The 13,155-nt window shown below is 52.5% G+C and overlaps 1 protein-coding gene across 1 annotated transcript in view; it reads right to left on the bottom strand.

The window, feature by feature from the left end:
* LOC103020859 (F-box/WD repeat-containing protein 10) overlaps nucleotides 1-11,626 on the bottom strand; it is a 62,717-nt gene extending 51,091 nt beyond the window's left edge. The window contains exons 1-3 of the mRNA XM_057536170.1: nucleotides 11,049-11,626; nucleotides 4,713-4,808; nucleotides 1,247-1,480 (exon numbers count right to left, since the gene is read on the bottom strand). Of these exons, the coding sequence (XP_057392153.1) occupies nucleotides 1,247-1,480; nucleotides 4,713-4,808; nucleotides 11,049-11,555 (837 nt within the window). The 5' untranslated portion in view covers nucleotides 11,556-11,626. The remainder of the gene's footprint in view (nucleotides 1-1,246; nucleotides 1,481-4,712; nucleotides 4,809-11,048) is intronic.
* Nucleotides 11,627-13,155: the final 1,529 nt, after the last annotated feature.

The raw sequence follows: 13,155 nt of genomic DNA, 5'->3' as shown, positions 1-13,155 counted from the left end.
ATCACTGGGGAACAATACATGTCATTTCGATTGGATAAATATTTGTGGAAAAAGAAGTTATGTTTAACTAAAATAAGTTGTCCTATACTAAAATATATTTTATACATATTAAAGTTTTTATGTTAAAGTTACCAAAGGAGAAAAAAAAAGAGATTTTATTTCTTTTTTTTAATGATTTATATGCTCTTTAGGAAACTCATGACATGGGAAGCCAAATTTTTCTTCATAGTTTCTTTGTTTTGATATTGAAAAGTAAAGGAACTGAAAGACATTCTTTGGTATGTCTGTCTGTCTGTCTCTGTCTGCTTCTCTTTCTCTCACTCATTACAAGGCTAACGATTATCTTGGGTGATGGGAATATGGATGACCGTGTTCCTTTATATTTTTCCATATTTTCCAAGTTTTTTTTTCATAATAAACATTTATGTTTGCCGTTAACTAGAAGGGAATCTCTTCCCAAAATGCAATAAAAGAATTATTTGTATGTAGGAATATTAGCACTGAAGGAGCCTTGGAACTCACTGACTCCGACCTGCTTGTTTATAAATGAGGAATCTGAGATGCAAAAAGGTTAAGTGACTTGCTAAAAAACTACACAGCGCTCTAGTGACAGATCCAGGAGGATGGAATGTCTGATGGCAGGTGGCTTAACATACAATGAATGGTACATTGTAATGAAAGGTCTCATCTTCTCTGCTGGGCTGTCTGTCCTCAGTCACCCCAGCACGTGCAGCCCTCTCCGAAAGGAAGCAGGACCCCGGTCTCACCCCGGCCCAGCAAACATCCCTCCACTGTCGGAGTGGTTTATGAAGCACACTGAGGCCTGAGCTCATCACCCCTCACCTGAAGTCCTCCCTGGGTTGCTGTGACTTCACGATGAAGAACAAGCTTCTACAGCCAGATGCCCACCTGGCCCCGCCAGCCTCGCCTCCCATCGCTCTGTGCCCAGCGTCCCACACCCCATCCTTGTGAAAGCACCTTAGTTCCCCGAATCAGCTGTGCTGTCTCAAACCTCTCTGCCTTTGCACATGCCGCTGCCTCTGCTGGCACATGATGCATCTTCCACGACCCGGTTCCAGCCTCTCCGCTCTGGAAAGCCCTCCCTCCCGTACTCGTGTACTCAGCCGCTCTCTGTCCTCACAGTTCCCCGCGCACCCGATTATCAGCGGGCAGTTCCCCTCCCCCGTGCGCCGCAGGCCGAGCAGAGTTAAGGTCTCCCAGGCATCAGCGGCACGGCGGCCCATACCTCCAGGAAAAGCACGGGGCTGCCGATGGCAGCGATTCTGTCCAGCTCCTGCCTGGTCTTCTCCATCTCTGCGCTCCTGTACTCCAGGTGGGTCTTGATGCCGTTGGCCTGGCCCAGGGCAGCTTGCTCCTTCTCCTCCAGGAAAAGCATCACGTCAGCCTGGGCCTTCCTCATGGCAGCAAGGAGGTCCCCAAACTGCTCCTTCGCCACCGCCTTTACCTCCGACACCGACACCTGGCGGGGGGCGGGGGGGCGGAGGGGTGAAGAACCTGTTAGTGAGGCGTCCAACCTTCTCAAAGCTCAACACGCAGAAACGCAAACCCGAGAAACCCGCAAATCAGGGAGCGATTTCCAATTGTAAAAGGAAGCCTTTATTCTCATTTGAATCCTGGGTTCCCGGAAACAAGAAGGACTCTCCAGGGCATAAGTACTTATTTGCCAATCATTCCCTTAGTCTCTCATCCATCAGACGGGGGAGTGAATTATCTGATTTCTGAGTCCAGCTCTGACAGTCGGGCTGCTCTTCAAGTTTGTGACATCAATCTTCCAACCAGGACAATGTGCGTATTCAGTATACTTGATAGTCATGTTTCTTGCGGTAAAATAATAATTTGGCTTCTTTGTACAAATCAGTAGCATGAATTTGCTTTCTTAGCATTTCCTTTATGTCCAGTTAAACGGCCCACCGGGTCCATCTGAGCCAAAAGCACACCTAACCTTACGGTGTCTGTGCCAGGCACAAAATGTTTAGGGTGTGTGCAGGTGTCCACAGCACCTAAACATCACAGGACCAGCCTACCTATGCAGAATGGAATGCCACGTTCAAAAATATATAAAACAAATTCCATGTGATGAATAGCAAGGATTTGCACGATGGCACTTGTGCATGTGGGATTCTATCCTTCCACATCCTTTACAAATGCCTTCAGTCAATGTCATATTTACAACTTCAATCCACGTTTTCAATGGTTTCCACTTCTCTTTGGTAGTTCTTAGGTCCTGGTGCTGATGGCTCCCTCTGACAATGCCCAACTCCAGATCGTTGCCCCAACACAAACCACCTGGTTCAACTTCATGTAAGTTCTTGGAAACACTTCCCTTTGCTCACCCTCCCTTCGCACCACTCCACAGCCCGGAGCGCATGCCCCGCCTGCCTCAATCTCCCCCATTGTCCCTCCATGACCATCCCATCTGAGAACCCTCTGAGCAGCCCCTCCAGGTACTGTTTTCTGTTCTCCTGGGGTCCTGCCGCCTGCTTGGTCACTTTTTAGTTACATAACATAGTAATACAATAACGGCCACATTTAGGAAGTGCTTATCATGGGCCGGGCACTGTTCTGAGCACTGTATACATATTCTCTCATGGCAACTCCAGAAGGTAAATACAGATGGCCCTCCGTATCTGCGGATTCCACATTCACGAATTCAACTAACCACAGAACGAAAATATTTGGGAAAAAATTCCAGAAAGTTCCAAAAAGCAAAACTAGACTCTGCCAAGCTGGCCACTATTTACACAGCATTTACATTGTATCCGGTATTGTAAGTAATCTAGAGAAGATTTAAAGTATACGGGAGGATGTGCGTAGGTTTACATGCAAATACTGGGCCATTTTATACAAGGGACTTGAGCATCTGTGGATTTTGGTATCTGTTGTGGGGGGGGATTGGGGGTTGTCCTAAAACCACCCCTGAGGACACCAAGGGACGACTGTACTACTACAGTCCCCATTTCTTAGATAAAGAAACTAAAGCACCACCATTGCAACAGACTGCATCATTCTTAAGTCAAGGAAGCAACACTCCCAGGCTCTCCTGTCCCATCAACCTGGGGGCCCTGGACAGTTCTTGTTGTCTCTGTGTCCTCATGTACCTCCTACACGGTGGCCACTGTGGTAGCTACCTCACCTGGTTACCATGCAGTTAAGAGAAGAATTGAGTAGGGATCAAAGTGTCTGGAAAATAAAGAGCTGGAAAAAGGCAAGATGCTCCATGCGGTTCTCCAGATTACATTGAGCATGGAAATCAACAATCTCTGAAGGTTTCCAAGACTTTAAAGGGAGAATTATTGTTCTTCTTTTCATAAGATTATATGGGTAAGAAATAGGTATTCATGCTTCCACAGCTAGTTAGTTATAAACACCAAGGAGGAAGAAATTAAGTTGAAATGGTTACATGTATTAGATATGGATGGATGGATGGATGGATGGATGGGTGGATGGACGGGTGAGTGGATGGGTAGGTGATGGACGGATGGATAGATGGATGGATGGATGGATGGATAGGTGGGTGGATGGATGGATGGGTGGATGGGTGGGTGGGTGGATGGATGGATAGGTGGGTGGATGGATGGATGGATGGATGGATGGATGGATGGATGGATGGATAGACGGATGCGTGGATGGATGGATGGATGGATGGATAGGTGGGTGGATGGATGGATGGGTGGATGGGTGGATGGATGGATGGGTGGATGGGTGGATGGATGGATAGGTGGGTGGATGGATGGACGGATGGATGGATGGATGGATGGATAGATGGATAGGTGGGTGGATGGGTGGATGGATGGATGGATGGATGGATGGGTGGATGGGTGGATGGGTGGATGGATGGACGGACGGACGGATGGATGGATGGATGGATAGACGGATGGGTGGATGGATGGATGGGTGGGTGGATGGATGGACAGATGGATGGATGGACAGATGGATGCATAGTGGATACATAGGTGGATGGATGGATGAATGGATAGAATCATTCTTGATATGCAAAGATGCTGCTGCTGACTGACTGCCATAGGGTAGTTGTTTTGCATTCTCCTCTGAGTTGTGGTTATTGGCTTGCCACTAATGAGAAACCTTTGTGGAACTGTTTGGGTCTACTTAGAGTTTATTATAGAAAGTGGTCATAAACCAGAGAGACTAAAACTAAGTAGCCTGGCACGCCACTGGCCTTATCAAATACCATCCACTAATCCAGCAACTCTCACCTCTCTTTTCTGGCTGCCAGGATTTAGGACTGGTGAAAATCGCATGCAGAACACCCTCCCATGATGGAAGAATCCAAGATTATGCATAATTTCTGGAGCTCTAGCTAACCACCCCCCTTGACTCCCACATTTACCCTTTTCTCCCGGTCAAAAAAGCATATGCACATATACAAATAAGGACACTGTCATTACAGGACTAGCTTGCTTCTACTCTATAACATTAAAAAGTAAATCACTTGCCAGTTCTGAATCTTGAACTAATTTCATAGCAAATCCCCATAACAAGGTGAAGTCACCCTGCGGTGTGGCCGACCTTATCTGTACCCACAGTTCTCACCCAATGATAAAACCCATGGGACCCGTGGACACGGGGGCCGGGCCTGCACCCTGCATCCCACAACCCCGGGTGGGCCTGGCTGAGCACGCAGCAGCTGCCAGGTGTGCCAAAGCCCGGCAGGTGACCCCGGCCAGCCTTACCAGAACGGATTTATGGTTGGCTTGGAGCCTGGCGATGGCGTCTTCATTCAACTTGAGTTTCCGCTCCAGGTCTAACTGGGTGCTCCGAAGCTCAGCCTAAGAAGAGGAAAGGTCAGCGTCAAGGAGGAAGGAGCCCAGGGCACTCGGAAGGTCCCCAGGAGCAAAGGCACCGTCTGCCCTTCTTCCATGGAAAGGGGAGTCGGTCTCAGAAGCTGCTCTCAGAAGCCAGGCTGGAGCACCCACCCTCAGTGGAGGCACAGAGGGTCAGCTGCGTGCCGGCACTTCCCGGGGTGAACTGGCTAAAATGCAGGGAGAGCTTACGCTGCGCCGCCGGGCATCGCTTCAAGCGTTTCTCTGCGTCACCTCCTATCATCCTGACCGTGCCCACAGCAGGTAAACACATTATCTCCATTGTACAGGTGAGAAAATTGTACAGGTATCTCCATTGTACAGGGAGAGCTTACGCTGCGCCGCCGGGCATCGCTTCAAGCGTTTCTCTGCGTCACCTCCTATCATCCTGACCATGCCCACAGCAGGTAAACACATTATCTCCATTGTACAGGTGAGAAAATGCAGCCACCTATCCAAGGTCACACAGTTGTCAGTGGAGTTGAGTCCAGCCCATCCGGCCCCAGAACAGCCTTACAAGGAGCACAGGGCGCTTGAAGTCGGGGGTGGGCGTCCCAGGCTTCCTACTTAGCAGATGAGACTTTGGGAAAATCTACTTAACGCCTCCACACTTGCATTTCTTCACCTGTGAGGTGGGAGCAGCTAAAGTGCCCAATTCACAGGGTTCCCGCAAGGATGGGAGGCGTGTCAGCAGGAACTCTGTACAGTAGCGGGCACGTTGCAGGTGCTCCATCCGTGTGGGTGGCATCATTATCCTCATCATCGTTACTAGCACTACCTTGGCTGCTTTCCATCACGGACTCTTATTCTCTGCCGGATGCAGGCAGAGCGAACCCTCCCCGCCGAGGCAAGTGGCCACCTGAGAACCCCGGGTTTGCCCAGGTCGACGCCCCTGCCCAGCCCCACTCTCGCCTCCTGAAACTCCCCAAGCGTTGTCTGCTGAGAACGTGCCGAGGCATGAAACCAGAGCCTTTGCAAGCTTCAGAGGCCCTGTCACTTTCTGCGTCCACAAGGGCACGAGACAGCAGCAACAGAAAGAAGAGCTTTCACTGATTTTCACAGCAGCGTGTCTGCACGCCAGCTGTGTCGTCATTCACCCTAACAGGACTCGGGGTGCGGGGGCACAGTGGCGCGTCTCCCCTTCCTCCCACTGCAGCCCGCGGGAATCCCAGGCCCCAGCGGTGGCAGCCCCGGCAGGCAGGGGACTCGTCTCCCTCTGCAGAAGCCCGGGAACGTTTGCTCAGGCCCTGCGGCCCCGACTCAGAGCCGAGGGAGCCCGGGTGACCTCCCGCCCCTGAGACCTGAGACCTGATGCCTGATGCCCAGGAGTGGGGGAAGCAGGGAAGATGCGGGGTCTGGCCTATTTGGGGGCAATGTGGAATCTTGGTCTGTCTGGAAGGCTTATTACCCACTGACCTGCTCCAGGACGGGAGGGGACATGAGCTGCTTGTTAAAAGGTGGTGGGAGACACAACAGAGCACACAGTAGCAACGAGTGCAGAGTGTGTTAAAGCGGTCGGCCCCAGCACCATCCGGGGTCACAGGAGACCCCCAGAGTGTCCAGGGAGGGGGTTTCTCCCCACTGTCTGCGGACTGCCATAAAAGGAGAAAGGGACTCCCAAGTGCCTAGTGGGGACCTCTGAGTGAGTCACCCCACAAGCAGGCACTCCTGCTTACCACAAGAGGCGGGGCCACTTGGGATATCAGCATCTCCAGTTTTTCCTGTTCCCAGGAAATGCCGGGGTGCCCAGACCCTGGCTCCGGGGTGTCCCAAGACGTCAGCCATACGCACATCACATCGCAGGCCCAGGCAGGCCCCACACAAAAGCAGGACAGCAGTGCCAATGAGAGTAGACGGCCCCATGTCCAAAGGCACAGAGTGTCCTCCCCGCTTCAGCACCGTGAGGACAGATGCTGTGCAACAGGCACCATATCTGGGGTACAAGACCTGCCTCTCTCAGGCTCTACGACCCTCATCAGATGGTTTAGCGTCTCCTCTGGTGCCTCAAGAATATGTTAACAAAATCGTTCTTGCTTCTGTCTCCAGGGCAAAGGTGGTACCCAGCTCAGTGGCCAGGGTCGGGTTAGAGATGCAAACTGGAACAGCAGGGGGAGGGAGAAGAGAGGAGGAAATTCCAGATGGTGTCAGTTGCTTTGTGCTTCCCTCTGGAGAGTCTGTGTCTGGGAACACTAGGGTCCCAGCTGGGCCCTGACTTCACTCCTTGGCCAGCTGATGAGAGCTCGCTACATGCCAGTCCAGTTATATAAGACACTGTCCCTGCTCTTGAAAGACATACAGCCTGCTGGAACGTTCAGGATAAAACAAGTTGCATAATACTGAGTCCAAGGCATTCCTCGGAACTTCTAGAAGAAATTCTCCTGAACAGCCTCAAACCATCCGCCTTTTGGCAGCAGATGGGCTGTGAACAATGCTGGTTAACGGCGCCCCCAAGAAGCGGGAACACTTGTGGCTCTCAGACCTTGGCTCCTGCTCTACCTGGAGACTGTGTCCGAGATCCCCACCGTATCCTGAGCTTTCTGGAACCAATGCTGAGATTGGATGCAGTGACCTGCCATTAATGGACTTGAAGGTCTAAGACGGGGCCCAGCCGAGCCTTCCTTCCCCCAAGATACCTGCCCTGACCTCACTGCCGGGGGTCTTCCTCCTTGGAACACGCAGCAGGGCCTTTGTGCTGCCCCAGCCCTTTGGCATCCAGGGAGACGTGGACCTGCCCTGGCTTCCTGACTACAGCCCATACTCCGAGATAGTGTAGCACACTTAGCCCACAGAAAGTGCTCGATAATGTTTGATAAACTTGAAAAGGAACAGAAAAGAACAAACAGGAAAGCAGTCACAGAAAGAGTGCAAACTTCACAACTCACACACACGCATGCCACAGCTTCATTTCCCAGCAGCGAGCCTGAGTTCAGACAAGGTGAGTGGAGTTAAGATTAGCTGCTCTTAAAAGCTAAGGGAAGGGCTTCCCTGGTGGTGCAGTGGTTAAGACTCTGCCCTTCCACTGCAGGGGGCACAGTGGTCGGGGAAGTTCTGCATGCTGCAGGGTGCGGCCAAAAAAAAAAAACGCTAAGGGAGAGGGATGGCCTGGGAATTTGGGGTTGGTAGATGCAAACTATTACATGTAGAATGGATAAACAACAAGGTCCTACTGTAAAGCACAGGGAACTATATCCAGTCTCCTGGGGCAAGCCATAATGGAAAAGAATATTTAAAAAAGAATGTATAGGGCTTCCCTGGTGGCACAGTGGTTGAGAGTCTGCCTGCCAATGCAGGGGACAGGGGTTCGAGTCCTGGTCTGGGAGGATCCCACATGCCGCGGAGCAACTGGGCCCGTGAGCCACAGCTACTGAGCCTGCGCGTCTGGAGCCTGTGCTCCGCAACAAGAGAGGCTGCGATAGTGAGATGCCCGCGCACCACGATGAAGAGTGGCCCCCGCTCACCGCAACTAGAGAAAGCCCTCGCACAGAAACGAAGACCCAACACAGCCAAAAATAAATAAATAAATTTTTTTTAAAAATGTATATATGTGTAAAACTGAGTCACTTTGCTGTACAGCAGAAATTAACACAACATCATAAATCAACTACACTTCAATTTAAAAAAAAAAAAAAACAACTAAGAGGCCTTGGGACGCTGGCCTGGGCAAGGGGAAGAGCAGAGTCCCCATTGGGAAGAGCTGGGCTCTGGAAGCCCAGCGGCAAAGAACAAATCATCAGAGAACACCCAGAATTCCCAAATCCAGAGTTTTTGCCCACTGGCTTAGCTAGAGACCGTGGGAGCCTCAGAAGGGGCTCTGTCGGTGAACTGAGAAATCAGTCGCTCTGTGGACCCGATGCAGCTCCCGGCCGCTCTGTGTCCCTGTTGCTGACCCCGCTGTTCACGGTTTCCCTTGCACAACATGCCTGAGTGACTGGCGCTTAACTCGATCCAAAGTGACCTTCAGCAAGCGGCTCCAGCGGGCTGGGCTGGCTGGGGGAGAGATGGAGCTTCTGGAGCCTTACTTATGTCTAATGAGACTTTCAAGATAATCCTGGTGGTGGCTTCAGCCTCATCCAGGTACCGTGTCTTCGGAGCTGGTCTCCTGGGCTCCTTGCAAGAAACCTTTTGGCTCCTGAGCCGTGGCAGGGCCACCCAAAAAGCGCTTACAGAGCACACACGCACTCTCAGCGTTGAAAGCAAGGATGCAGGGTGGAAAGGCAGGAACTCTGCTAGGCACACCAGGAAGCAGAGGCTGGGAACTGGGCCCGCACCACGGATCTGGGGTACGGGGCTGCTGCATCACACCTGGAACCGGCCTGCTTTCCGCACCAAGAACTGCCCCAGTTGTCTGTATTTTACTTGACACCGCTCCCTCCCGGGATGTCTGAATTTGGGGTTCCACACACGAGAAACACAACCCTCCCTACTCAGAATGACAATTACCCTACGTCTCTGTAACGCACCACCTTACACTACGTTAAAATTCATATTGTATCTATGCTGCTACAGGCATAGAATTTCTGAAAGGAAACAGAAGAAAGAGTAGATCATGGTGCCTGCCTCTGAGGACGGAGATGGGCAGATCCAGGCTGGGAGGGAGGCCTTTTCTGGGAAAATCTATTTCAGTATTTGGTGGAGATTGTTTCTGAACGGGGACATGCATCACTTTTCCAGTTAAACATAACAGAATTCAGATATTATACCCTGAACAAGGGGAAAGCAGTACACTCTGCTTTAATCTCTCTACGACATGTGTGGCAGGGTTTTGGTGCAAAAAAAATAAAGTAAGGTTATAATATTGTGACCTTGAGGTCCTTCCCTGTGTTCCTCCAGTGGGGTGGCTTTCCAGAAGCTTCCATTCCCACTCCATGGCTTAGTCATCTGTATGAGTCTGGACAAATTTGGTGAAGACGAAAAGAGTCACCACCTCAGTGAGTTATTCCAGGACTGGATGGGAAAATCCACGGAAAGCACGTAGCACACAGCAAGACTCCATGAAGACCATGGAGTCAATTACGTGGAGCTTTATCCTCTGACCTGTCTGCTGACCCAGAGCCTCCTCTGTGAACGTGGCTGTGAACGTGGGGAGTGGGTGGCAGTGACCTGCTCTCCTGATCGGACATTTCCTGGCACTGGAGATGCTGGGAACTGTTGGCAAGTGGATTGTAGAGCTGATAACAATGACTCACTGGCATCTGGAATACAGAGCTTTCTGGAACAATTCCCACTAACGCTGGATAAAATCCACGCTTAAGGGAGGGTGTGGAGGAGCGGGTCCTCCTCCAGGAAGCTCCTTGTCTGCTGCCCCTCCCAGGAAGCTCCTTGTCCGCTGCCCAGGGACCCCCGGGGCCAAGACGCTGCCACAGGCCTCAGTGCAGACAGGGAGCTGCCCAGAGTCTGGACACAAGAAATGTGGGACAAAAGAACTGCACTTCCCCACTGAGAACAAACGTGCTCGTGGAAAGTCCGAGTATGAGAAACGAAGCATATGAATCCATTCCCAGGAACTTCTCCAGGCTCTCAACTTTCTCAGGGCAAAGAAAAGCCAGCTGTTCTAGAAACGGTTGCCCTACCTGATGGGAATAAAATTACAGGCTATGAGCACAGTATTTCTCAGTCTCTCCTGATACCTCTATCTGATGAGGAGATTTATTTTCCCTAAGGTAAGCAGTCCTTGACATTGTACCTGGAGGGAAGTTTCCAGTTCTCTGTTATCTCGGCACTATTCAAGCTCTTGGACTTCATACCCGGTATCTCCAGAGGGGCCCTTGCTACTGATCTCTTGTTTGGGGTAAAGGGAAAAAGAGAACTTCGGGCAAAGTTTTGGCTCTTTTCTCTTGAACTTCTGCCAAGCTTTACATTGCATTCGTTGCCACTCAGATCCAGCCAGAGGGAAACATCTTCTGCACCCAACACCCACCCACGGATCAGTCACCAAAAGCTGAGTGAGAAGTAGCAGGAAAGTAGCCAGAGGAGCGACAGACGCAGACAGAGAGAGTACAGGGACAGCAGGACCGAGATGGCGACAGAGTAACCGACTCCAGTTTCCAAAGCCAAGTGCAAGAGACAGGGACGCTGGCTGCACAGCCAGGGGCCAAAGCTAAGAGCACAGTAGTGAAGCCGGCAGCCCCAGGAGCCGAGGCAGAGGCCAGGCCTCTCCCTGACCCACGGCCTCCCCACCTCCCTCTCCGCACGGACCCCGGCACTTGCCTCCTTGTCCCTGTGGGCGGCATCGAGGGAGACAGAGGCATGGCCCCTGTGCTCGGCCCGGCCGCACTCCTGGCAGATGCACTGCCCATCGGGGCAGCAGAAGGCAACCAGCGGGCTGCGGTGGGCCAGGCACACGAGCAGGTCCCGGTCCTTCACGGGCTCTGCCAGCTGGTGGCCCTGCAGCCTGCTGTTCTCCTGGTGCGGCCGCAGGTGCTCTGGGCAGTAGTTCACCATGCAGGTCAGGCAGGACTTCATGGCCCTCACCCTGTTGGCCCCGAGGCAGAAGTCGCACAGGACCTCCTCCTCCTCCTCCACCTCCGCCCCAGGACGCCCCTGCCAGGCAGAGCCACGGCTCTGTCCCCAGCTCTCCCCCGGGGAGCTCCCCAGGGAGGCTGTGCCCTCTCCTTCTGCTGGGCTGGCCAACCCAGAGTCTGGGCTGAGAGTGGCCGGAGGGTGAGCGGGGACCCCGGGCAGAGGCCCTGGAGCCATCAGATCAAACTCAGCCATGTGGAAGTTCTGCGCAGGAGCTGGGCTTCCTCTGCTCCTGGGCCCAGGATCCTGCTGCCCCAGTCAGATGGGAGAACCACGCCCAGCTGACGGCAGCTGCGGCAGGATTTTAACTGTTTCCTCCCCCCAGAGGAAGCTCAGTCGGTCGTCATTACTCTGCTCGGCTTAGAGGACGGCCAGCTGCAGTGGCCACAAGGCAGCCCGAGTCCCCAGGCTCAGGGAGGCCCAGGCTGTCTCCCCACAGGCTCTGACCCATCCTCCAGCCCAGACCCGAAACTGCTATTCTTCTGTGAATCATTCGCCCCCCCATAATCTCAGCCAAGCTGGGGGATCGGTCTGGAAAGGACTGGAGATTCCTGAGCTCTGCGGTCAAAGCCCTCGCACAGAAACGAAGACCCAACACAGCTAAAAATAAATAAATAAATAAATTTATTTAAAAAAAAAAAAAGATCAGGAGACCCACCTGAGACCCGGCACACACCCTCATCTGGTCAGAGACCTCACCTCTGAACCGCTGCTATAAAACCCCTCAGCAGATCCTCCCGGGCTGGGACACGTAGTTCTTTGAGGCAGGCACTGGCTGTGGCCCCCTTCGCCTGGCAAAGCGATAAAGCTATTCTTTTCTTTCTACTTCACCCAAAACTCCGAGATTCGATTCGGCACCAGCACAGAGAAGCTGAGCTTTCGGCATCAGTTAGGACTTCAACATCCGATGCGGGGTTTTGGCGGGGGGCGGGCGGTTCACAGTTCAGCCCATAACAGACGCCAGGGGAGAAGGTGGGAAGCATCTCGCTCCTCAGAAGAAAGCTGCTCCTGGGCAGCGCCACTGTGTGGGGATGCCAGGGGGGCACCAAGGAACCCAGGACCGTTCCAGGGTACCTGGCCCCCAACGTCTGTGCCCTAGAGCAGCCGCCCCCAACCTCTTTGGCACCAGGGACTGGTTTCACGGAAGACAATTTTTCCACGGACTGGGGTCGGGGGGAATGTTTCCGGATGAGTCAAGCGCATTACATTTACTGTGCACTTTATTTCTATTATCATTACATTGTAATATATAATGAAACAATTATACAACTCACCACAATGCTGACAGGAGGCGGAGCTCAGGCAGTAATGCGAGCGATGGGGAGCGGCTGTAAATACAGATGAAGCTTTGCTCGCTCACCCACCACTCACCTCCTGCTGTGCAGCCTGGTTCCTAACAGGCCACGGACCACCACTGGTCTGTGGCCCGGGGGTTGGGGACCCCTGTCCCGGAGAGGTTCTACAGCTCCCCCACAGGATTTCTTCATATACACTCAAGTGGATTTGGAAAACTAATGGAACAGAGGGAGAATGGGGTGGGGGCCGGTCCAGCTCGCCCCTGAGATTAGGGTTGGGGTGGGTCCAAGCCATCGCACTCCCCCATGGCTCTCCACCCCGTGTGATTTGGCAGGACCTGGATTAAAGCACATAAACCAAGGGGCAGTTCTTATCACTGACCGAGAATTCCCGCTTGGTGTTGGAGGGCATGGAAAACAGTAAAAATCTATGTCAGATGCAGCTCTGTTGATTGTCAACATGTACAGAGCATGCATGTCATGACGGCCTAGATGCGGCC

Source organism: Balaenoptera acutorostrata, chromosome 20 (assembly GCF_949987535.1).
Source record: "Balaenoptera acutorostrata chromosome 20, mBalAcu1.1, whole genome shotgun sequence".
Classification (NCBI taxonomy): Eukaryota; Metazoa; Chordata; class Mammalia; order Artiodactyla; family Balaenopteridae; genus Balaenoptera; species Balaenoptera acutorostrata.
Note: the sequence above shows the minus strand (reverse complement) of the source record. Positions and strands in the feature narration are given on the sequence as shown.